At 41.3% G+C, this 27,288-nt stretch overlaps 1 protein-coding gene across 2 annotated transcripts; it reads right to left on the bottom strand.

Moving 5' to 3' along the window:
* Positions 1-11,859: 11,859 nt before the first annotated feature.
* Positions 11,860-23,213, bottom strand: LOC139423035 (sodium/potassium-transporting ATPase subunit beta-2-like). 2 transcript variants are annotated; one of them, XM_071174618.1, is made up of 8 exons: positions 22,776-23,213; positions 18,030-18,158; positions 17,716-17,820; positions 17,402-17,607; positions 17,057-17,116; positions 16,643-16,669; positions 16,228-16,323; positions 11,860-16,007 (listed from the first exon to the last, which is right to left on the bottom strand). In XM_071174618.1, exons 1-8 carry the CDS (start codon positions 22,864-22,866, stop codon positions 15,840-15,842), a joined length of 882 nt encoding a protein of 293 aa, XP_071030719.1. In that variant the 5' UTR covers positions 22,867-23,213; the 3' UTR covers positions 11,860-15,839. The 2 variants fall into 2 exon arrangements, with proteins under 2 accessions (XP_071030719.1, XP_071030720.1); XM_071174619.1 differs by lacking the exon at positions 16,643-16,669.
* Positions 23,214-27,288: the final 4,075 nt, after the last annotated feature.

Genomic DNA, 27,288 nt, shown 5'->3' with positions numbered 1-27,288 from the left:
TTGGTAATCAAGCCTACCACTGTTGTGTCGTCTGCAAACTTGATGATTGAGTTGGAGACGTGCATGGCCACGTAGTCGTGGGTGAACAGGGAGTACAGGAGGGGGCTGAGAACGCACCCTTGTGGGGCCCCAGTGTTGAGGATCAGCGGAGTGGAGATGTTGTTTCCTACCTTCACCACCTGGGTTGCACAGGGAGGGGTTCAGACCCAGGGTCTCAAGCTTAATGATGAGTTTGGAGGGTACCATGGTGTTGAATGCTGAGCTTTAGTCAATGAACAGCATTCTTACAATAGGTATTCCTCTTGTCCAGATAGGATTGGGCAGTGTGCAGTGCGATGGTGATTGCATCGTTTGTGGATCTATTGGGGCGGTAAACCAATTGAAGTAGGTCTAGGGTGACAGGTAAGGTGGAGGTGATTTGATCCTTGACTAGGCAGTGCATAACCTTTTGTGACTAGGGGGCAGTATTTTCAGTAAACGGGATATTTTGTCAGGACAAGATGCTAGAATATGCATATAATTGACAGTTTAGGATAGAAAACACTTTACATTTTCCAAAACTGTAAAAATATTGTCTGTGAGTATAACAGAACTGATATTGCAAGCGAAAGCCTGAGAAAAATCCAATCCGGAAATGCCTCATGTTTTGAAAGCGCTGTGTTCCAATGCGTCCCTATTGAGCAGTGAATGGGCTATCAACCAGATTACCTTTTCTCCGTATTTCCCAAGGTGTCTACAGCATTGTGACGTAGTTTTACGCATTTATGTTGAAGTGGGAGAAGTTATCTTTTTAAGTGGGAGAACTTGCACAATTGGTGGCTGACTAAATACTTTTTTGCCCCACTGTACCTGTTGCTAGCTGGACAAAATGCTATGCTAGGCTATCGATAAACTTACACAAATGCTTGTCTAGCTTTGGCTGTAAAGCATATTTTGAAAATCTGAGATGACAGGGTGATTAACAAAAGGCTAAGCTGTGTCTCAATATATTTCACTTGTGATTTTCATGAATAGGAATATTTTCTAGGAATATTTATGTCCGTTGCGTTATGCTAATTAGTGTCAGTCGATGATTACGCTCCCTCACGCGGGATGGGGAGTCACTAGAGTTAAAGCACTACATTATGACAGAAGTGAGTGCTACGGGGCGATAGTCATTTAGTTCAGTTACCTTAGCTTTCTTGGGAACAGGAACAATGGTGGCCATCTTGAAGCATGTGGGGACAGCAGACTGGGATAGGGATTGATTGAATAAAACCAATAAAAGGACAGGGCAGACTTTGTGGAGTTATCGATTGACAAGCTCATTTGGCAAACTCATTGGCAAATTCTGCAATTTAATCAATTGCAGGAAAATATCCTATGACAAACCCCTCCTTTGTTGTGTGTGGGTTTTAACATGGTTAACATCACCATGGCAGCAAAAAACATCTAAGTGAACCCGCTGCTTTCATTTACATGTATCTGCAATTGATTGGTCTTGGCGCATATATTTGGAAACCCAAAACATTGAGTTCAGTAGTATGTAGATGACCATGGGACTCGGTAGTGCACGATGAGTGTGTGGACTGTGTTGACCTGCCATTGGATCAATAGTGGAATTTGAATAGTATAGAGGGCATGATAACATTGTCAGAGTATAGAGTCCACATTGGATGATAAACAAGCAACAGACGGGAACAACAAACAACTTATTTACTTAGAGCATAACCTGGCCTTTATTTACTGAACTGTGACTTCTGTGGTCAATGTGTTCTCTTACACTACCTCCCCTCTGATATATAAACATACTGGAGAATGGGTTTTGCTTTGATGGGACAGACCACACATGCTTAATCAGCTAGCGGCTGATTGACTCTTCCATTGGTCAACAAAGCTGAAGACTGACACAGAGAGATCAACAGTTTCGCAAATAAAGAGGGAGCCAGGAAAGGAGAAGGACAGAGCATAGAGAAAGAGAGCAGGACTAGGATGGTTTTTGAAACAGAGAAAGGGGAGAAGTTAGGGTGACAGATTTAGGAAGACAGTGGGGGTCAGAGATAAAGGGGCCAATAGAGAGACAGAAACAGAATCTGAGTGGAGAGATCAAAGAACTCACTCACATGAGGAAGAGGCAGTGGTATGGATAGATAGAGGCTGGCAGGCGTAGTAGCATATTCAGGGAGAGAGGGGTGAGAGAGAGGGCCAGGCTGACTGTGAGCATGGGAGCATGGGAGTAAAGGGCAAGGCAGCTGTGGCCACCGCAGTTCTAATGCTCTTCCTCAGCTCCATGTGGCAAGTGCACGAAAGCCAAAAGGGCACGAAAGCCAAAAGGCACGAAAGCCAAAAGGCACGAAAGCCAAAAGGTCACAAAAGCCAAAAGGGCACGAAAGCCAAAAGGGCACGAAAGTCAAAAGGTCACGAAAGCCAAAAGGTCACGAAAGCCAAAAGGGCACGAAAGCCAAAAGGTCACGAAAGCCAAAAGGGCACAAAAGCCAAAAGGTCACAAAAGCCAAAAGGTTACGAAAGCCAAAAGGGAACGAAAGCCAAAAGGCACGAAGGCCAAAAGGCACGAAGGCCAAAAGGCACGAAAGCCAAAAGGGAACGAAAGCCAAAAGGCACGAAAGCCAAAAGGGCACGAAAGCCAAAAGGGCACGAAAGCCAAAAGGCACGAAAGCCAAAAGGCACGAAAGCCAAAAGGTCACGAAAGCCAAAAGGCACGAAAGCCAAAAGGTCACGAAAGCCAAAAGGGCACGAAAGCCAAAAGGGCACGAAAGCCAAAAGGGCACGAAAGCCAAAAGGGCACGAAAGCCAAAAGGGCACGAAAGCCAAAAGGTCACGAAAGCCAAAAGGGCACGAAAGCCAAAAGGTCACGAAAGCCAAAAGGTTACGAAAGCCAAAAGGGAACGAAAGCCAAAAGGGCACGAAAGCCAAAAGGAACGAAAGCCAAAAGGGCACGAAAGCCAAAAGGCACGAAAGCCAAAAGGGCACGAAAGCCAAAAGGGCACGAAAGCCAAAAGGCACGAAAGCCAAAAGGGCACGAAAGCAAAAAGGTCACGAAAGCCAAAAGGTCACGAAAGCCAAAAGGGCACGAAAGTCAAAAGGGCACGAAAGCCAAAAGGCACGAAAGCCAAAAGGGCACGAAAGCCAAAAGGGCACGAAAGCCAAAAGGCACGAACGCCAAAAGGGCACGAAAGCCAAAAGGGCACGAAAGCCAAAAGGCACGAAAGCCAAAAGGGCACGAAAGCCAAAAGTAACGTATTTGTCTCAATCCAACACTGAGGGGAGGCTGTATGTGTGGCTGAGCATGTGTCCGGTATAATAAACATTCCATGTGTTAGCCAGCCTATGTAATGTAGCTTTATTGATTTACACATGCCTCACTTGTTTGCAATGTATATAATAATATTACATGGTGCCTGCTGTCACGTTGGTATGAAGAGATTCGGGAGACAGACGCAGGAATGCGTAATAGTTTTTTAATTAAGCCCCAAATTATGGCGCGCCGTGTAAAGGCACGGAGACAAAGACCAAACAAACACGGAACAAAAACACAGGGTTGAAACCCAAACAAAAGAGCGAGGAGTACCTCAAATAAATAACACTGGCGCACAATGATTATCATCTGTGCAATCCACATGTGCACGAAAGTCAAAACACACAGCACAGGTACTCACACGCACTAACAGACATTGTAACAATAATCGACAGCCCAATGGAAACCAAAGGGCACACTTATACAAGTACTAATCAGTGGGAATAGGGGACAGGTGTCCGTAATGAATGTTCCAGAGGGATCCGTGACACCTGCTAACCTAGGAATCTCTAGAAGTTTGGATTTCCTCCTGTGGTGGTTAGGTTGCTGGTTAGGCTGGGTTAACACCACACACCACCACATCTTGCTACTCTACACAATAATCAGGGCAAGCTTTGCCTCTATTCTAACTTCATCCAGCACCGTAACTTTCGTTGCAGTGAGGAAAACATAGACTTAACAAAGGTATTAGAATAGAGAAGGAGATAGGAGTGAAGCACAAAGAAATATTCCATTTCCAAGCAGTTAACTTCAGTTCACGATGCAAGGATGTGTGCTATACACACGTTTGCAATTATCAGTTTGATCTAAGCCTTTATTCCCCCCCCCCCCCCCCCCCCCAGTCAAGTACACGTTGTCATGAGGTCATGAAAGTGTGTGACAGCTTGGTAGAATGGTCAGGAAGAAGGACATAATCGAATAACTTTGTGATTATAAATCACGTCTGTCTGTCTAACAGAGTGAGGTTTTGTCACTATTCTAAAGGGTTAGATGTATTTGTTGCACTATGTTTTACAGTTCGTGACATTCCGGCGGGCTCATTTTTTTCACTGGATTGCCTATTTGTGCACGCGCTTTTAACAGTAAAAATGTATTCACTTTTTTGGGCTGTCCCCATAGGAGAACCCTTATTGGTTCCAGGTTGAACTTCCAGGTAAAAGCCTTTTGGGTTCCATGTAGAACCCTCTGTAGAAAGGGTTCTACATGGAACCCTAAAGGGTCCTTCTTTGAATCAAATGTTTCTACCTGCAACCGAAAAGGGTTATTCAAAGGGTTCTCTTATTGGCACAGCCAAAGAACCCTTTAAAGGTTCTAGATAGCACCTTTTCTTCTAAGAGTATACGCAGTCATTAGATATTGGAATGTTGTTATTTGGTTGGGTTGTCAAATAGTCGGAAGTTAAGTCTATCTTACAAACTAATGTAACAGGATTCAACCTTAAAATGAGTACCACATCCATGGTCACATTTTGAGTTAGTCTAGAGTAACTATACATTCTTATGTATTCATAGACAGCATGCATGTTCAAGATAGCATGCACAGGTCACAGGTCTGTGGAGATCTTCACAATTGCTGTAATAATCTGCACAGAATCTTGAACAGCATTGATCACTTGCACCATGTACTTTTAATGTAATCTCAACTGCAATCCAGGCCATTTGGTTGCGCTATTAGATGAAGCACAGTGATAACGCAGTAGCCCTTGTCTGCAGTCAAATGGGTGGAATGTTATTCATATTTGTCATAATTTCCTAATTAATAAACTTTTTTTTTTTAAATGCCAAAGATATGGTTTTGTTACATTTCAGTCATTTGTGATGTGTATAAAGTGTAAAATTGGGATGCAAACTCAACATTTTATACATTTCAACTCTACATCTGACATGGTACAGGTGTCTTCTTTTTTTAAGCCCATAACAATGTGTGTGAGGTGTGTACCTTTGTTTGAAAGTAGATTTGTTTAAGACTACCAAGAAACACTCTGTGTGACCGTGTTTTAGCCCACTGTAGTTAAAGGTTTTAAGTTGTTGTATACATACAAAATATCAGATACTGTATTACCATTTGAACATTGTGCTTTCAAATGGTTTAATGTGCAGTGATAACACATTTAGATGACAACTAAACCAAAAATCAGACATTGTTTTTCCATTTGGTTGTGATATTAGATGGGTGAAAGCATAGTGATAACAATATTGAAATATTGAAATCTTTCTCTTTACAGATATTTGGATTTCCAATGGGATTTGTGTCATACATGTTAAAATGAGATAAACAGGGTAAATCAACGAAAGAGAGAGAGAGAGATGTATGGTCAAATACAATTAAAACAATTCTAAACTTATTTGCACAGCTGGGTTTTATATGAATGGACTCAATATGGATAACCAAATTTACTCAAATTAATCTATTACTCTTTTTTTTCCCCCTTTCCCCCTCCCTCTCCACCGACAGCCTGGTGTGTGTGATGAACCAGGAGATGGCCACCAGAATGGGGCTGAACAGGGTGGTCCGGGTCATTGGAGAGGTGTACGACAGAACTCAGGGGGCCCTGGAGGAGCATGGCATGCTGGACCTGCCGTAGGAGAAGGGGGGGGGGGGGGGGGGGGGGGGGGGGATCTTTGCTACTAGGATCTTTGCTACTGTTATTGTCACGGTTTAAGCATTCCTACACATTTTACACTGTACAAATAATATTTTTGATTTGTTTACATTATCTAAATGAATCTCTGACTTGAAAAAATGAAGCAATCACACAATGATATGCAGTGGTATAATGTACTTAGGTAAAAATACTTTAAAGTACTACTTAAGTAGTTTTGGGGGTATCTGTAGTGTACTCCACTATTTATATGTTTGACTACTTTTACTTTTACTTCACTACATCACTTAAGAAAATAATGTACTTTTTCCTCCATACATTTTCCCTGACATCCAAAAGATGTCGTTACATTTTGAATGCTTAACAGGACAGGAAAATGGTCCAATTCACACACTTACCAAGAGAAAATCTCCAGTCATCTCTACTGCCTCTGATCTGCCAGACTCACTAAACACAAATGCTTTGTTTGTAAATGATTGTTTAGTGTTGGAGTGTTGGAGTGTGCCCCTGGCTATCCTTAAAAAAAACATGCCTTCTGGTTTGTTTAATGTAAGGAATTTGAAATGATTTATACTTTGACTTTATTCTTTTACTTTTGACACTTAAGTATATTTAAAACCCAATACTTCTAGACTTTTCCTCAGGTAGTTAAAGTACTGTCTGACTTTAACTTTTACATGAGTCATTTTCTATTAAGGTATCTTCTCTTTTACTCAAATATGACAATTAGTTACTTTTTGATCTCCTGTTGCAGTACTGGTCTATCTCCACTAGAGGTCACAGTGCACATTTAAATGCACATTTAAATGAGCATTTGTGACATAATCCCTTCTACCTCACAAGCACTCACCACTCACTTGGACACATGCTGTGAATGGCATAATACCACCATTGAAGAGATTTCTGAATGTAAGCTACAATGACTTTTTGACCTCAGAATATATTTGGGCGAATGAACTGTAATTAAAAAAACTATTAATAACCACCAAGTGTCTGACAGTACTGTGATGGTTAGAAAAAACGATGCTCAAAATGCTCTTGAGATTGATAATGGAGACAGAAATATTGCTTTAGGTTGTTAATGGAAAGAGTCGACATAAATCACTGTATGTCTGTGAGTCTCTCTCTGTGTGTGTGTGTGTGTGTGTGTGTGTGTGTGTGTGTGTGTGTGTGTGTGTGTGTGTGTGTGTGTGTGTGTGTGTGTGTGTGTGTGTGTGTGTGTGTCAGTATGTGTGTGTGTGTCTGTGTTTGTGTGTGTGTGTCTGTGTTTGTGTGTGTGTGAGAGAGAGAGAGAGAGCTGTTGCATGCACAGTATATCAGCCACCTGCGTTACACTTGATCACACTATTTTAAACCCACAAATACCTCTAATGCTATGTAATCCTTGCTCTCTCTCCCTGTCGTCCTCCACTGGATCTCATTCCCAGAAAGGATGATCGGAAAGAGAGAGGCAAGGAGAGAGCCAAAGGGCATAGCGCAGAGGAGGAAGTGAGGTAGAGAGAGTGAGCGAGAGAGAGAGAGAGAGCCAGAGAGAAAGCGAGACAGAGAGAGAGAGAGAATGTGAAGGATGGTGAGAGTTAAGGTGAAGGACAACGACTGGGTGTCGAGTTCTGTTATAAACTTGTAAAGTGGTCAGAGCAGGGTAGACAAGTCAGAACCACTATGACATTTTAACATCATGAAGCACTGTCCAATCTGAGAACAGAGTCCGAGTCTGACAGTCAGACTCTAACACATTTACTTATCTTGCACCTTTTATCAAGAAAGTGCTAAAATGTAGTGGTTTTTGTTCAATTGTTTCGAGGTTCGAATTATACATTGTAATTTAGGTTATCTGCAGTGCAAGCCAATGTCTCCCATGAAAGGTATTTAAATGAAATATTATTTGTCACATGCGCCGAGTACAACAGGTGTGTAAACCTTACTGTGAAATGCTTACAAGCCCTTAACCAACAATGTTTTACGAAAAATAAGAGTTCAGAAAAAAATATTTACTAAATCAACTAAAGTAAAAAATAAAAGAGCAACAATAAAATAGCAATAATGAGGCTATAAACAGGGGGTACCGGTACCAAGTCCATGAGCGGGGGCACCGGTTAGACAAGGTAATTCAGGTAATATGTACATGTAGGTAGGGGTAAAGTGAATATGCATAATAATAATAAACAGTGAGTAGCAGCAGTATAAAAAAAGGTGGGGAGGGGTGTCAATGCAAAAAGTCCGGGTAGCCATTTGATTAGCTGTTCAGCAGTCATATGGCATGTGGGTAGAAGCTGTTCAAAAGCCTTTTGGACCTAGAGTTGGCGCTCCGGTACCGCTTGCCGTGCGGTAGCAGAGAGAACAGTCTATGACTAGGATGGCTTGAGTTTTTGGCCATTTTTAGGGCCTTCCTCTGACAAGGCCTGGATGACAGGAATTTATGCTCTGGGTACTTGGCTAGATGCCTTGTCCTGATGTCAGGCTAGGTAAGTGGCCATCATCTGCCAGAGGAGAGCAGAGAATAGGATACATGAGTGTTGGAGGAGCTGCATAGGGATTATCATGGTGAATGAGATTACATTAGATTACATCCATCTGCCTGACGCTACCTCTTGACTCCCCCGGTACCTTACTTCCCCTTTCCCCACTAGGTTGAAAACCTAGTTCCCCCAGAGCCTCAGTATTGGGTAGCTTCGAATTTATACAAAATTAGTTTGGATCATCAAATAGTTTTGTTAAATTGCTGTTGACTTTACAGAACTCATTGTTGAAATATTTGACAATTGACTTGTGAATGATTCTGTTACAGCCCACAATAACAAATTCTATAACATACCATGGTATAAACACTATTTTGCAAACTTTACTGTAGTATTTAATGTAGTATACTGTAGTTTATTGAAGTATTAACAGTTAGTAAAATAAAACTGTTGTATATACTATAATAATTAACGTAGTGTTTTTGCTGATTGTAGTATACTATTGTATTTACTGTAGTCTTTTTTAGGACTGTACCAAGCTGTAGTATTTACTGTAGTCTTTTTTAGGACTGTACCAAGCTGTAGTATTTACTGTAGTCTTTTTTAGGACTGTACCAAGCTGTAGTATTTACTGTAGTCTTTTTTAGGACTGTACCAAGCTGTAGTATTTACTGTAGTGTTTTTAGGACTGTACCAAGCTGTAGTATTTACTGTAGTCTTTTTTAGGACTGTACCAAGCTGTAGTATTTACTGTAGTCTTTTTTAGGACTGTACCAAGCTGTAGTATTTACTGTAGTCTTTTTTAGGACTGTACCAAGCTGTACTATTTACTGTAGTGTTTTTAGGACTGTACCAAGCTGTAGTATTTACTGTAGTCTTTTTTAGGACTGTACCAAGCTGTACTATTTACTGTAGTCTTTTTTAGGACTGTACCAAGCTGTAGTATTTACTGTAGTCTTTTTTAGGACTGTACCAAGCTGTAGTATTTACTGTAGTGTTTTTAGGACTGTACCAAGCTGTAGTATTTACTGTAGTCTTTTTTAGGACTGTACCAAGCTGTACTATTTACTGTAGTGATTTTAGGACTGTACCAAGCTGTAGTATTTACTGTAGTCTTTTTTAGGACTGTACCAAGCTGTAGTATTTACTGTAGTCTTTTTTAGGACTGTACCAAGCTGTAGTATTTACTGTAGTCTTTTTTAGGACTGTACCAAGCTGTACTATTTACTGTAGTCTTTTTTAGGACTGTACCAAGCTGTAGTATTTACTGTAGTCTTTTTTAGGACTGTACCAAGCTGTAGTATTTACTGTAGTCTTTTTTAGGACTGTACCAAGCTGTAGTATTTACTGTAGTCTTTTTTAGGACTGTACCAAGCTGTAGTATTTACTGTAGTCTTTTTTAGGACTGTACCAAGCTGTACTATTTACTGTAGTGTTTTTGCAGACTGTAGAAATGACTGTAGATATTTTGCAGACTTTACTGTAGTATTTACTATAGTGTTTTGTTTTATTATCTTTGTCATAGAAGTGGAGGCTTCCTCCTTCAGAAAACCAACTAGAGAAATACTGCGGTCTGAATGGATAGTACAGCGCTTCTGCTCTATTCTATAACCTGTAGGGAACACAATAGGGTCTGTACTTGGCATGCAGGTTTCTCACTTATGAGTGGCACAAATTGCGAATTGGGTAAGAGGAATGGGCAGGGTATACAGTGCCTTGCAAAAGTATTCATCCCCCTTAATGTTTTTCTTATTTTGTTGCATTACAGCCGGTAATTAAAATATTTTTTATTTGGATTTCATGTAACGACCATACACAAAATAGTCCAAATTGGTGAAGTGAAATTAAAAAAATAACTTGTTTAAAAAAATTATACAAAATAAAAAACGGAAAAGTGGTGTGTGCATATGTATTCACCTCCTTTGCTATGAAGCCCCTAAATAAGATCTGGTGCAACCAATTACCTTCAGAAGTCACATAATTAGTTAAATAAAGTCCACCTGTGTGCAATCTAAGTGTCGCATGATCGGTCACATGATCTCAGTATATATACATCTGTTCTGAAAGGCCCCAGAGTCTGCAACACCACTAAGCAAGGGGCACCACCAAGAAAGTGGCACGGAGCACCATTAAATCCATTATTTTTAAAAATGGAAAGAATATGGCACAACAACAAACCTGCCAAGCGAGGGCCACCCTCCAAAACACACGGACCAGGTAAGGAGGGCATTATTCAGAATATCCAAAAGGTATGTGGGAGATTCCCCAAACATATGAAAGAAGTTACTCTGGTCAGATGAGACTAAAATTGAGTTTCTTGACCATCAAGGAAAATGTCTGGCGCAAACCCAACACCTCTCATTACCCCGAGAATACCATCCCCACAGTGAAGCATGGTGGTGGAGGCATCATGCTGCGGGGATGTTTTTCATCAGCAGGGACTGGAAAACTGGTCAGAATAGATGGAATGGTGAATGGTGATAAATACAGGGAAATTATTGAGGGAAACCTGTTTAAGTCTTCCAGAGATTTGAGACTGGGACGGAGGTTCACCTTCCAGCAGGACACTGACCTTAAGCATACTGCTAAAAACACTTGAGTGGTTTAATGGGAAACATTTACATGTCTTGGAATGGCCTAGTCAAAGCCCAGACCTCAATCCAATTGAGAATTTGTGGTATGACTTAAAGATTGCTGTACACCAGCGGAACCCATCCAACTTGAAGGAGCTGGAGCAGTTTTGCCTTGAAGAATTTTCAAAATTCCCAGTGGCTAGATGTGCCAAGCATATAGAGACATACCCCAAGAGACTTGCAGCGTAATTGCTGCAAAAGGTGGCTCTACAAAGTATTGCCTTGGGGGGGAGGGGGGGGGGTCAAGCTCAAGTTTTCAGTTTTTTTGTCTTCTCAAGAAAAAATATTTTGCATCTTCAAAATGGTAGGCCTGTGTAAATCAAATGATTCAAACCCCCCAAAAATATATTTCAATTCCAGGTTGTAAGGCAACAAAATAGTAAAAATGCCAAGGGGGTGAATACTTTCGCAAGCCACTGTATGCTAATTAAATACTGTAGTATTTACTATAGTTAAAAAAGTGTTGTGTTTTTGCGGACTGTAGAGTTTTACAGACTTTACTGTAGTGTTTACTGTAGTATTCTACAGTATTCTCCACCATTCTATAGTAAGTACTACACATTATCGAGAGATACCACAGTGTCTAGTGTAGTATTCTACAGTATACAACACTTTACTGCAGAATTATATAGTAAGTACTGTAGTATTTTATAGTAAAGTGTAATAAAAAAAATAATGTGGGAGATGTCTGCTTTTACTCTGTCAAGTCTTAGAATAGAGTTTATTTTTATGTCAGTGTTATATTATCCTGGGTATTCTATGTCTGACTGACTGACTGTGACTGAAGGAGGGATGAGGATAGACAGACACACTGAACTGAGATAAATAACTTATATAAAATGAAGAAAGGTAACAAAACAGACAGTCCGGTTGTGTTTCTTTCAATCACGTTTATTGATTTCTCTATCATTTTTTACAACGAACATGAGCAAAAAATATATATAAATACAATAACAGCAAAAAAAGATCTAAAGAAAATAGAATTATCAGCCATTTTCATTTTTTGGTGAGACTATCCCAATGTGTTTCAAAGGATTTCTGCCTTAGATCATTTTGAATTATCTGTCTGATTCAAGATAGTCTTAAATCAGGGATACGTTTGCTATTCTTTTCAGGGTGGACCTTTGTGAAAAGCTGTGTCTTGCTGCTTCAGAAGTGAGTTTGAAACAAATAGGTAGTTCACACTAGTTTGCCACATGCAGTGGTCACAGGCGAGTATTGTGCTGTTTGAGGATAAATCCATTGCAGTTACTGTAAATATGCAGCTTTCTGTTGAATCAGTGTAACTGATCAAACCAAGACGATACCCTCCTTCATCTCATCATACTGTGGCCCATATAAAGACATGCACTGTTCATCTGAAAGAGTATCCAGTAGACAATGACTGAGAAAGAGTGGAGCTCTCATCATTGCAAACATTCAATACTGCAAGGTTGAAAACAAAATAGAGAAAGATGGTAACCAAAAAAGAAACGTGTTCTACATTCAACCATACTTGGTATGTGTTCAACCAGAGTCAAGAGTTTACAGGTCAAACACCTACCAGGTAGCACCCCTGTCTTCTTACAATCCAAAGCTAATACATAATCTCCTCTTTACAACAAAATAACAATAAAAATACTTGATCTCTTTTGAAAACAAAACTGTTGAGTGTTTCTATTGTTCAATCTTGAAGATGTGCATTGGCAGACATATAACTGTATATCTATTTGTGAACATAATATTTACATGTTCTTTCTGTCTTCTTCCTCACTCTCATGATGATTAATGCTACTATAAACTTGTTACAGCCATTCCAAGAATAAAAACATCATCAGCAACACAGGAAATGAATATATTGCTTTTTGAAGACATCTCCAAATGATCATATAAAAACGGATATATGGAGACAACATTAAATAACATTCGGAACAACACATCTGTCCACCCACCAGGGGGCACTGTTGTTATTTAGTGACACCTGCTCCTTCTGTGCGTAGCATTCTAGAAGAATAGGAACTTCCTTCATCCTTCATAAATTAAACCCTTTCTCTTAGAGATCTGTGGTCTGTAGATGCAGCACGATTATTTCATACTGTTAAAATGATCATGAATATCTTTGGTTGGAGGGAATGTGGCAGGACTACTTTTTTGTGGGCAGAAAAGGAAAGCATTCATTTTACAATTGGAATATATCCACATATATGTATTTGTGTGGCTACACACACCATGGATACACGTTTACTTGTAGATTGAATTGTGAATGGAATGGGCTCATGGGACAAAACATCTTGTGATACAACATGGCAATACATGGGTCACATGGATAAAACCATGATAATAATAATATAGACCTTAAAGGAACTGTGGAACCAAGCACATAGTCATTCCTCACCTGACATCTTTTAACAGAAAGGGTGGATGATTCTGTGTGTGTGTGTGTGTGTGTGTGTGTGTGTGTGTGTGTGTGTGTGTGTGTGTGTGTGTGTGTGTGTGTGTGTGTGTGTGTGTGTGTGTGTGTGTGTGTGTGTGTGTGTGAGTGTGGACAAAAGAGAGAAGGAGGGGGTTGACACAGGAAGGAGGAACTACAAAGAGAGGATAAAGTACCTGCTCTAGATTATCTGACCAGATTAAGAGATTACAGTGAAATCTCAGCATGCGAAACAGACTGAGTGGAGCAGGAATGCTAATGAGGAAGTAGCACTGTTCACTCCATTGTCTCACAATGTCAAAAACAAGGACTATTGGTAGGCCACACGCAACATGGATGTTTAGCATGGAGTCAATTGACTTTGTTTAGTCAATCCTCAACGTGTATTATACAGCTATCAAACTAAACAGATAATTTATATACTGATTATTGTTATACTGTCAAGTGTTCATGATGATGATATTACTGAGGTGCAACTTCAACCAAAATGAAGGAAAATGTATTGATATACACCTTATACTGACTGAGCGAAGAAAGGTCCTAAAAGTCAACCCAACCCTTAAGCTGAGTGAACAGATGCTCGGGTTCTAAAAGTGTCGCTATGACGTTGAAGAAGGATCAGAGTCACATTGCCACAATGTCACAGCCAGTGTTCAGCAGCACTCGCTCAGATCCATAGATTCCTCAACTGGTTTTTCTCATTATGTGTACAGAATCAAGGGCTGGATTCAATCTGTATGCCGAAGTTTAGCGTTACGGATTGAATCCAGCCCCAAGTCAGCAGCACATCCAGGGCATCTGTGCGCCAGCACATTGACCATCATTCTAGAGCAAGTTCATAAACGCTCTTGCACATGCTCAACTGTAGCTGCTTTTAGTTATAGTACACCCTCCAACTACAAGGTTGGTTGGTCTGTTGCACCCTTTTTAAAGCAATGTAATGGTAGAGATTCCTACCAAAATAAAAATAAATCAAACAGATTACCGTTATCACCAAACCAGCCGTACAGACATTCTGGCCGATGTAATCAGATGTTGGAGACAGCCTTCAAACTGAGATGCACTATTACAGCGGTAACAAATCATGTACAACTGATTAAAATGGTACCACATGTTTGAATATACATTTCAACAAACGTAGAAACAAAACAAACTCTCTATTTTTCCTTCTCCACAGAACCATAAGCATCTCGTCTTCACAAGAAAAACACAAACCAGTGCAAATCAATACAAAATAGAAGAACAGCATCTCTTTCTTATATGTATAGGAGCATGTCAATAGATGCGATGCACATGCAAAAAACTATGAACAAACAAACTAGCCCTAAGCCTTGAGCTGTAGGAACACCGATGTGAACATAAACCATGTAAGGACAATGAAGTGTATATTCATGTTATGGAAGCCTAATCCGATTTATGACCATGTGCAATTCAAGTGTTTATGACAAAAGAGTCCTGTTGAATGTATATAATGTGCATGATGTGTCATTCTTAATTGATATTGCACGTTGCATATGCATCTTCCCGACCTACAGTATGCATTCTGTCTTGCAAATGGAATTTGGTCATACAAATTAAATGTACAGTACATACTCACACACATACAAACATACACACGCACACACAGACTCAAAGGTCTTGACCTCTGTAGCTCCCCATGTTGGAGATGCTATCTTCTTATGGGTTAAATTGGATGGTCACTGCAGAGTGCAGCGTGGTCCCTCCTGGTGGCCAGCAGTTTAACATAGCCTCGTTTATAATTCCCACATAGCAGAGCAGAGAGCTGAGACATGGGGCCTCCCGCCTTCTTAGGGCACTAAAGACAGTACACACATGCAAAATGTCTCCATCTCTCCCTTCATCCACAAAAATATGTTTTTTCATCGTATGTTTTAGCTGTTGGATTATTTTTAAGCGCAACAAAATAGACATACTGATATAAGGTTATGATATATAAATAGATATACACGGTTGTATTGTATTTTGTGTATATTTGTATATAGAGGGGCACTCTATAGGGAGGCAGAGATGAAGGAGCAACAGTAAACTGGTTAGAGGCGTTGCTTCTCCTTTGCAAACTTTGAAATCATTCATGTTTATGTCCACTATATCCCCTAGTTAGTCATGCAGTATAAACAGACTTCACCTCAAACTAATTTACAGAAAAGAATCAAAGCTCACACACAGAAACAGAGACAGAATTACCACCCGTTTAACTCCACCATTCTGACATCATCACTCCACTGGACATACAATGCCCGACATCTAGGGTAAATTGAAGTTGTAAACATATTCTATTCGACAAACGGAGGGTGTTAATTCTGTCTCTGTATGTGTGTATGTGTGTGTGTGTGTGTGTGTGTGTGTGTGTGTGTGTGTGTGTGTACCTGTGTACAGAAGGTAGAGGTGGGTGGACATGTTAGTGAGAGAGAATGTACATCTAGCCTTTAGTGTTGATCCTCAGTTTGAAAGACACTTTCCCCGCAAACTTGTCTCTTACACTCCCAGGAGGAATGTTGTTGGAGATGATCCTGCACTCGATGTTGATGTCTTCATTGAGGGTTATGTTGAGGAACTTGATGGCAACCAGCGGCTGGGAGTAGTTCACCTGGGAGCAGTTAACCGTTTTCAAGATATTGTTACATAAGCTTGAAGCATTCTTTTTCAGCAACATTTGATCTATAACATGTTGAAAGCACAGGCAACATAATGTGTAATAACATTAGAAATGACATTGGAACAAAAGATGAGTTAATCTAACCATAAAAGAAAGGTTTATAAGTGATGATTTCTGAGTGTTGCCAGGTTGGTATATGGGGGGTTCTCACCTGAGCTTTCTTGCCATAGTAAGGGTAGTACATGAGGTTGAAGGTGCCATTTTCAGGGTAGTACTCCACCTCTCCAATCTTATCAGAGTCTTCTTTCTGCAGGGGCAGAGGATCAAGGCCATTAGTTAGAGCATGTTAGAGCATGTTCTGTCGGAAGTGTGTGGGCGAGCAGGGAAAGACTGCCCAATCTGAAGGACTGGATGAGCTTTGAAAGGACACCATGACAATTAGAGTATACTATGTATTTACATTTACTTTAGCCATTGTGTCTACCTGTATATGCTATGCAATAAAGCTGTTGAACCTCTATATCTTGGATTATAAAATGACGAGGGTGCTAGCGTAGCGCTAGCAACTATACACCACATATCTACTTCTCTATCTGTCACTAAGATCACTACAGTGGCACCCTTACCCATTCATCTTTGCCAACCTTGTACCTCTGAGAGTGCAAGGACAAAATGGACGGTAATAGAAAAGAAGAGAACAACAACAACATACACATAGGGTTTGAAATGAGGAAATGACATTGTGTCATGCAACACAGACGAGCAAAGAAAGACACAGACATGAAGGATGGTAATGGGGGACATAGATGAGAACAAGAGATATGATGGGTTCATTCTGGGGGAGAGAGAGAGAGAGAGAGAGAGAGAGAGAGAGAGAGAGAGAGAGAGAGAGAGAGAGAGAGAGAGAGAGAGAGAGAGAGAGAGAGAGAGAGAGAGAGAGAGAGAGAGAGAACTGAAAGAGAGAGAGAGGGAGACAGAGAGGGAGAGAGAGAGAGAGAGCGAGAAAGAGAGAGAGAGAACTGAAAGAGAGAGAGGCTCACCTTCGCTCCACAGGTGACAAATGGAGCCTGGCCATCCTTTCCTGGCAACATCCCAATGACCTAGAATACAGACAGACCAACAGACAGACATGCGTTAACCTGGGAGTTCCACCACCATCCCCACTTCATCCCTCCTTAAAGCGGATCCAGTCAACTGATCATTGTTGTGATTGTCGATATAACAATTTCAAAAATGGCCAACATTGTTTGTATTTAATTAGTATGATCTCTTCCAGGCTCCCAACCATTCACATGACTGCTCCATCCCCATCTCCCTTACGTCTCCTAGCAACATGCCAAGTTCTTCCCTCCCCAGCCGTTCTCTGCTCTCTGCTTCTCCCATACCCGGTTCAGCTTGATGATGATGCATGGTTTGCCAGCCTGGTATCCATAGGTATGGTCATCAAGGCCAGAGCATTTTTCTAGAAAGGTGCGGTTGAACTGGCAGGAGCGCTTGGGGTTGTTCTTCACATCACCACTGTCTGCCTGAATAAAATACTGGTCCGGTGTGCACTCTTCATTCTTCTCAGCCTGCAGAGAGTTGTTGTAGGCTGGATGGGGGAGAAATACAGTTTCACCTTGTTGTTTTCCACAATAGAAATGTGATTTCGTGGGACAGACACACAGAGAGGCAGAGACAAGCTGACAGACAGACTCACGGGAGAGGAAGTTGTCCAGTGTCTTGATGTACATGTCCCAGGTCTCAGTGTTGGTGGTGTTGTAGGAGATCTCCATTGCCTGTCCCCTGGGTCTGATCATCATGCCTGCAGAACAGAGAAGAGAGAAGATGGGGAGGGCTTTTAGCCAACATCACATGTATACTACACAATGTGTGATTGTCCGGGCTGTTACTGACTATACAGTAGCAGTTGTAAAGAGACTTGCCAAAATGTTAGCTTGATTTCTGAGGTTTTAGTGTATCAAAACCTCTTAGAATGTGGTATTGGTGTGTTGGTGTAATAGTTCATCCTACCTGGTGTGCCAAGCCTGTCCTGCCAGGTGGGTTTGTAGTCATCCAAGGTCTGCAGCATGACATACATGGTGAGGCAGAACATGCCTGCTAGGAAGATGTAGAACACTAGGTAGAAGAGCAGGATGAGGCCTGGGAGGGAGACAACCAGCAAACAGATACAGCATTAACATCACACAAGATCAAAATAAAGGGAACATTCAACAAAATATGGCTATTCCCAAAATGGCACTCTACTACCTATACAGTGGGGCAATTTCAGTTGATGGCCATTCCATATTCCCCACTTATACGGAATAGGGTGCCATTTATTATTTGCCCTGTGTTATAACAAAGCCTGAAATGCTGACAAGTGAAAATGTCATGTGAGTAGGTGTTATGTTGTCTATGATCCAAGTCATTGTTTGGACACTTTCTCTGCATTTATCAAACTATACCACTCTCTCTATATTTATCACACTATACCGTGCCGACGATCAAATACATGAAAAGACACAGGAGGTAAGGAGTAATCCTCTTTACTTCAAACCAGAAGCCTTTACTTCCTTCTGTAGTGTATATATATATATCACTGGCTTTATATATATATGTATCTCTCTCTCTCTCAAACATACACTACAAACATTTTTTTTCAATGAATGGATATTGAATATCTATCTAGTTATGGAAACAGTAATTAGACATGCACACTTCTCCATACATGTCTGAACTCACACTGTCGACAACACACAACCTGCACATAAAGACACCCGCCCTTCCCCCAGTCTTAAACCAGGCTGATTAATCCAGGATGAATGTCTGGTCTTTGTCCTAATGAATTATTAAGTAACACTAACAATGAGGTAGTGAGCCGGCGATGAGGGGGAGGGTAAAAGAGAGGGAGGGAGGAGTGGTGACAGAAGTAGAAAGGGGAGGAGGAGAGAAGACCCCTGGAGATTAGGGCAGAGGGTCAGGGGATTAGCTGCCATGCACAGTATTCCACTAACACAAACCGTATGGAGACCAAACCAACACGGTAACATATCAGCATTGGGCCCAAAGGGAACGGGTGGCTATTGAACCATTCTGTTGGGTTGATAAGATAAAATCACCACAGCTGCTAAATATTATATGGTCATACAGGATGTGAGATATACAATTAATGTAAAATATAATTAATAAAACAGGTGAGTTGACTGAGCCTATCAGTAGCCCTCCTTCCCTTCCATCTGCCATCTCAGCATTGTCACCTGAGATCAGTCCTGGGGTGTAGGCCTGCTGTGTCTCTGCTAGATGGCCCCCAATGTGGAGCTCCACACCTGGGCCCTGTCAAAGAACAGCAAGAGGGTTCCCTCTGTCAGCAGGCCTAGAGCTGTGTGGAGCCATGGGCCTCACAGCACAGCCAGGCTTACAGGGATCCATAACCAAATAGCAAGGGGAATCTCCTCCATGGGATAAAGTTACGAACACTGGAGCTTCTTGGTGAGTGAGAGTGAATGTGTAAGTGTGTCTGTCTGCCAGTCCCCAGGGTGAGGGGATCTACGTAGACATGTAACCTTATAGAGAGGATCGTAAGCAGAGAGGAGAGCAGAGCGGCATCCTGTGGGGTGGGGTGAGATGTGGTGAAGAGAGATAGGGATGGAGCGGGAGCTGTGTTACATAGTGTGTTGGAAGGACAATGTCAGGCATATGTGTATAGGTGGCAGGGAAGTCAGGCGCAGGAGAGTCAAACGGAGTGTAAAATGGAGTCTTTTAATAATGTCATAAAAACATGCTCCATAACACTAAACAGGAAAAGAACATAAACAAATATGGGTACGAAGACCCGTCGTGCACCTATACAACAAAAACACTACACTGACAATAAACAATCTCTGACAAAGACATGAGGGGAAACAGAGGGTTAAATACACAACAGGTAATGAATGGAATTGAAAACAGGTGTGTGGGAAGACAAGACAAAACCAATGGAAAATGAGAAATGGATCGATGATGGCTAGAAGACCGGTGACGTCGAACGCCGAGCACCGCCCGAACAAGGAGAGGCGGTGCAAACCCTGCTGAGACAGACAAACCCTGCTGTGCAGGCCCTGGGTCTAGCCCTGGCTCTGGTACAACCAATGCCGAGAGGGACTACCATCAGGGAGGGGAACCTGACATTATTTATCTGATCTAACATTATGGGGCGTCATGGTAACCACAGATACCACCCATCCCTGTGGGGAGACAGACTGGGTGTTGTGTGCAAACCCAGAGAGAGGGTCAAGAGGAGTGTAGAGAGGGTCAGCTTCCCCCTCATCACACCAGGAGGGTGTCCAGTTCACTGGCTGTCCTGCTTGACCTCTCATCACCATGTCCCGGCCGATGATGGACACCGTGCCCTCTCTCTTTCACTCTTCCTCCGCATCTCTTCCCCCCCCCCATCACCGGGAGAGTTGAAAGCAAAGAACAAAATGGCGGGGCTGAATAGGCCGGTAGCATCCTGTGCTTTCCCTCCTACAATGGCAACATGGATGTCTCTTTTCTTTTTGTTTGTTTGATTAGTGTTCAAACGCGGTGGACACTGTTTTGGAGCTGGGTTATGAAACAAGAGGCTTTGAATGGAAAATGTGGTAAGGATAAAAGAATATGCATGTGATATGGCTGTTTTAATATTCATGTACTTTTGAAATTGCCGATGGATCTAAGAACTATTTCCATAATTGTGAAACACACACACACACACACACACACACACACACACACACACACACACACACACACACACACACACACACACACACACACACACACTTGCATTTCCACAAGGAACAGCAGTGCCACCATGACTGGGCTGGTTTTCTACCCCGTCTTATCTAAGCAGTGTGCACTATTAGTGGAAAAGTGGCCATTACACTAGCTAGATTACTGTGTGCATAAGATTGGTGTGGTTCGTCTATACGTCTCCATCTTTGTTCTGTGGGCTGTGGAGGAGGTCAGAGCTGATTAAAAGACAGATACATGTGGACTAGCTGGATACATGGGTCACTTAAGCGCAGACAGGTAATAAGGATGTACTAAGTTCAGGGACCATGTATAGGCTATAAACGTTTTGGCTCACTACAGAAATAGCCTAATTAACAAGCCTTAGAGAGTGCAGCTTAACCAGGCCACCAGTCCTCAAAGCATATGGGACACACTGAGCTGGATGAAGGAGTGCATTCTGGGAGAATTACTGCAAAGGAAACTACAGTCAGTGAACACACCACTCAGTAGACCTATGACTTACATTTCTCTCCATTCATCAATATCGTAGCAAGGGCACGGTTTCTTGTGGAAATGCGAAATGCAATGTGTGTGAGTATGTGTGGGTGTGTGTGTGACATCTCAAATCATTGCATTTACATTAAAGACAGATTACATCCGAAACCATTCTGATTAGCTGTACAATCAATTAAAGAGAATGTTCTGAAATTGATACAGTTTGATTTGACAGCTACAATTGATACTCCGCTAGCCAGCCAATGAAGTCATTAGATTAGGATTAAATCCTGCACAGATTTACTCACACTAAGAGAGGAGAGGGCTGGGGGGTTGGAGGTGATACAAATAGAATGTGGCCCTCAGCTTTACCCAGATTAAAACGCCTCAATGTCATTAGAAAAGAGCTATTTGAAATAGTTGCAGGCTATTAAGGGTGTTGTGGTCATCGCTTAAAATCTCGGATGCTAGACTACATTACCTATTTTATTTCAGATCTTGTCAATGCAGATTATTATGCTGATCTTGACACTAAGCAGACGATACAACTTTAATCTTATACATTTGATTGTTCATTGAAACAAAACGTACATTGTAACTGATTGCAAATAGCCTATAGTTGAAGTGAATACCGCAAACCCACTACATTTGTGTTTGGTAAAGCCAATTGAAGTAACTTTAATAACAGGTCAGGCTAATAACTTCTGAAGCTATTTGAAGTAACAACTGGCCCTCACATCTCAGGAAGGGGTGCTCTGCGACAGAAGACAGCTTAAGTAAAGACCATTAAATCTAAAGAGGCCTACTGTAGCCTTTAAAAAGTAGGCAACAACAGAGAATGGTATTTAAATGGTGTGCACTGGCATATTCATTTCATTAAAACTATTGGCACTGCCTCCACCCTTATGTCCAGACGCATTGCGCAGGAAAACTCAGTGGCATAAATTAATAAATGAAAAATAATAATGCAGGGAACATTTTGCCCGCTCCCACAAGGGCAATCCACACATAATGCCCGTATTTGAATTTCAGCACCGCCTTGCACTGGAAAGCGACCAATCTCATTAAGCGATCGCTCGGGTGAGGCTGCGGTTTCAAATTGCGCATTGAATGCTGCACACATTTTACATTTCTGCTGGGTCACATTATTTTACTCTTTACGCATTCATAAGTATTCAAGCAGCACAAATAAAGGGTGCTCATGACATCATTGTGAAACCTGTAGCCCACTAGAAGGTGCTACGGACCTGCAATTATGTTAGAGCAGGGATGGGCAACTCCATTCCTCCGGTGCCTGATTGGTGTCACACTTTTGCCCTAGCCCCAGCTAACACACCTGACTCCAATAAAAACTAATCATAGTCAGTTTAGAATGCAATTAGTTTCATCAGCTGTGTTTGCTAGGGATGGGGAAAAAGTGTGACACCACTCCGGTCCCTGGGGACTGGAGTTGCCCATCCCTGTGTTAGATGTAGAGGGGCCATCTGTACTGCATTGCTGCAGGCGACCATTACTAAGTAGAAGACTCACCCCAGCTGCTCCCTGTCCTGCCACAAAATTCTCGGGTCCTGGAGTTCCATATGAAGTCCTTCCAAGTGCTCTTCTCAGCATCCTTTGCCATTTTGCTAAATTTGTTTAATCCACGGACTGTTACCGGGCGTTATAACCTAATGTAATAGGCGTTTTGGTGAGATGTGAAATATTTTACTCAGATAGGATGCAGAAAGTCGTTAGCGAGCGCACAAATGACGAGCTGTTTGAAAGAAAAGGATGAACAATCCGGCGGCTCCGTGCTACTGTATCTAATTACAGTCAATCTATACTAAACGACGGTGGTGTTGACACTACACTCAGCACAAACCCGGTATCAGCCCTCCCCCAGATCTAGTTAGCATGCCGCAGAGTTTTGATGAGTGATGCAGAAATGTAGTGATACTGCGGTAAAGCGTTCTCTCTCTCTCTCTCTCTCTCTCTCTCTCTCTCTCTCTCTACCAGCCTCTGTCTCGCTCACCCTCACTTACCCCTCAAGCATCACCCCCTCCCCTACCCATCACTCCAACCCATCGGAGGAGAAAGCTACAATCATCCTCCTCCCCTCTCACCAGAGAACACCAGCAGCCAACCAGCTTGCCTCTCTAACCAATCATATGCGCGCTACAACCTGTGTTGCTCGCTTAATGGCAGAACAAGGATTTGAGTGAAAAGCATTCCAGCAAATGATATAAGCTCTTGGGATTCCTCATGCAGCTCGTGCATGTGTGTGAAGACAGTGGTGCTGCTCATAAATTAGGCTCTTGAACATAGCTCATATAATAACATCCATCTAAACAAAATGTCTCCCCCCTCAGCATCCCCTCCCTGAAACCCACAGTGTTGAATAATGCAGATTCCTCTGAGGATTTATTCATTATGTTGCGGTTAATTCCCATGCAGTCCTCTAAACCTGGCTGTCATGAGGGAAGGAGGAGAAGGAGGAAGGACCATATGGTGCTGCCTCACACAATATCAATATGATGCTTATTTGCACACAACTGGCAACTGATGTCTATGATATAGGGAATGTAGCTCACTGCTTATTTTCGAGGGAGTTGCCTTAGCTAAATTGAGTTGCCTTAGCTAAATTGATGCATTGTGTGGCAGGGGCGTCTGGTCTGCCAATCAGTCTCATAGCGGTGCAGAGGTCAAGTCTAAAGGTTGTTAGATTACTCTGCTGTACTTCTGGTGCCATAGGATGTGCCACCAGCATTCATTCGCATCTCAGTGTGTGTGTGTGTGTGTGTGTGTGTGTGTGTGTGTGTGTGTGTGTGTGTGTGTGTGTGTGTGTTTGCGTGTGTGCGTACGTGCGTGTACATATACTGAAATGATAGGTACATGAATCTCAGAGAGAGAATAGTAACCGGTACAGTTGATGTGAATGGTGCCCTCACTTGGAGATCTAAGACATTACAACACGTCTGTGTCTGGGCGGTGTCACCGGGTTCAAAGCCTTGCAGCAGAATCCTGTTAGAGTGCATTCTGTCTGTCTGCAATGTTTTAACCAGAGACAATGTTCTACATTCACCACTACTTATCGTACCAATGCTATTGAACGTGATACATAAGAGATGTGAAGAGATAAAGCAAATAGATCATATTTGTATGCTTCTGTTTGTCATGAAATGAAACATAAAGACATGCAAAAAATCCTGTTCATTATATAAAACTGATTTAATGACAATATCAATGTGAATATAGCACTACAGTGATTTCCAAGGTACACCGTATCTTACCATATCAATATAGTATGGCACTCATATAATGGCCACTGTTTTAGGCGACACGCAAAGCTGACAGCTTCTGTAAACTAGTTTGTAAATGATGCCTAAGTTATCAATTGTTGTAATAAATGTTTAAAAAGATGACTACTTGGTATATCTGAAATACAATTGGGCACACTTATCAATGGGTTTGGGATAGAATCCAAACTCTGACGTTTTCAATGTAAGGAATGCATTGCACTTCCCCTCTCTCCCTCAACATGGTTCTCATCTCTGTTTGTTTAGTTGAAATTATAGTCCAATGGGTGATAATAACCTTGAGTAGCAAAAAGTGAAGCAGTATCTTGGTAACATTGGTGCAATGTCACTTTGGATACTTTTTCACAGGGTGGCACTGGAACTGTACAGGTTGGTGCTAACTAGTAAAACAACAACATCAACCAGGAGACATTCAAGTGCCAGAATACAAGTACAGAGAGATTGACTCTTCACAGTACAAACTTCATCTCACATGGTTTTCAGTAAATCAATTAAAAGTATGTCACAATAAGCACAAGAGTAGTAATGTTAGATATGGTCACAAATGCCATTGTAATTCAATAAACAACAACAGTAGCTAGTAGTAGTTTGAGATAGCAGCAAAGTATTTCAGAAAATGTCCAAACAAATGGTAAAAGTGAGTTGTTCAAACCTGTACATAAATTCAATGTATGTAGAAAAGGGCATAAATACAACAACTGTATGTACTGCTTAAAGGGAATCTTGCATAAATATGATTCAACAATTGTGAGACTGCCTTTGTCTTGAGGGCTTGTCATGTATTGGTAAACGCGTACAGTAATGTCTGTGTGGACCAGTTGCAACAGATTAAGTACCCAATTAAAAAAAAGTTTTAAAAAAAATATATGAACAAATACATTTATACATTATATGCTACATTATATTTATTGATTACAAGTATGAAAGTGGAAATAATTGCTACATTTTCAATACAGCTGTACATATCTATTTACATATTATATAGGGGTATTCTGTGTTTTTGGGCAGGATCTTCCAGCATTCTGTTTGAGGTGTGTGTGTGTGATGGTGTTGCACTGCCTTATCAACTGCAGCATCTCCTACTATCTGTGTTGATATTATTGTTTTGTGGGATGGGACACTCATCAATAAGTTACTGTGAGTCCGCATGACCGGTGGTGTTTTTTGTCTTCGACCAGCGATGTTTTTTTGTACAATTTTCCGTTTGTATTTCATTTGAGTGTACAGTATGATTTGAGTGTACAGTATGATTTGAGTGCAGATTCCTTAGCCCGCGCTACAGACGGCTTTATCAGTCCACTAATACAAGTCTAGTAAATTCCCAGTGCACTACTTTTGTTACTAATAACAAAATATTAAACCCTCAGCATGCCTACTATGTTTGAGTGTACAGTAAGTGCCATCTGCCATTATATTAACTTGTTCAAAAGATTTCCCCGGCAACACATTCATCTTCTTTACACAACCACAACATAACATTTCAGCAGGACCTTTCATGGTGTATGTAGTGATATAATGGCATCTTCGAGATCTATGTGAAAATCGGACAATCTCACATGACCATCTCCACACGATAACTTGTAGTCGATTCATTGATATGGTTTTATACAGTACTTTATGTCTGTTCAATGACATGCATGATATGACATGTTAACTATGACTTAGAGTTCATGTCCGAGATATGTTTTGGCCAGCTGACATGTTTTAATATTAATGTTACGCTCACATTGGGAACATATTGCTGTAAAATTGCAGGAATGCTGAGAAAGTCTGTATATTTACATTACAAAAATGCAAACAGTTAGGTAGTATTTTCCCCCACTTCATCTCCACAATAACAATCTACTGATACCCAGACCACAAGGCAAACCAAACCATCTCATATGCATTCAACATGTTTCAATGTTTCTTTAATAATAAGAATCCTTTCTCATTTTTATCGAAGGCTAGAGAGTATACAGTTGAAGTCGGAAGTTTACATACACCTTAGCAAATACATTTAAACTCTGTTTTTCACAATTCCTGACATTTAATCCTAGTAAAAATTCCCTGTCTTAGGTCAGTTAGGATCACCACTTTATTTTAAGAATGTGAAATGTCAGAATAATAGTAGAGAGAATGATTTATTTCAGCTTTTATTTCTTTCATCACATTCCCAGTGGGTCAGAAGTTTACATACACTCAATTCATATTTGGTAGCATTGCCTTTAAATTGTTTAATTTGAGTGAAACGTTTCAGAGTGGTTGAAAAACAAGTTTTAATGATTCCAACCTAAGTGTATGTAAACTTCCAACTTCAACTGTAAGTGTGTGTGTGTGTGTGTGTGTGTGTGTGTGTGTGTGTGTGTGTGTGTGTGTGTGTGTGTGTGTGTGTGTGTGTGTGTGTGCGTATAAAATGGGACCAGAAGTCCCCACAAGAATAGTAGAAAAACAGAAATTTGACCAACTGGGGACATTTTGTTAGTCCCCATGAGGTCAAATGCTATTTCTAGGGGGTTTAGGGTTAAGGTTAGAATTAGTGTTAGGGTAGAATTATGTTAAGGGCTAAGGTTAGGAGCTTGGGTTCATTTGAGGGTTTTGGTTAGGAGTTAGGGTTGGGGTTAGAGTTAGGGTAAGATTAGGGTTAGGAGTTAGGGTTGGGGTTAGAGTTAGGGTAAGATTAGGGTTAGGAGTTAGGGTTGGGGTTAGAGTTAGGGTAAGATTAGGGTTAGGAGTTAGGGTTGGGGTTAGAGTTAGGGTAAGATTAG

Source organism: Oncorhynchus clarkii, chromosome 12, assembly GCF_045791955.1.
Source record: "Oncorhynchus clarkii lewisi isolate Uvic-CL-2024 chromosome 12, UVic_Ocla_1.0, whole genome shotgun sequence".
Classification (NCBI taxonomy): domain Eukaryota; kingdom Metazoa; phylum Chordata; class Actinopteri; order Salmoniformes; family Salmonidae; genus Oncorhynchus; species Oncorhynchus clarkii.
The sequence above is the reverse complement of the archived record's forward strand: the minus strand, read 5'-3'. Positions and strand labels throughout refer to the sequence as shown.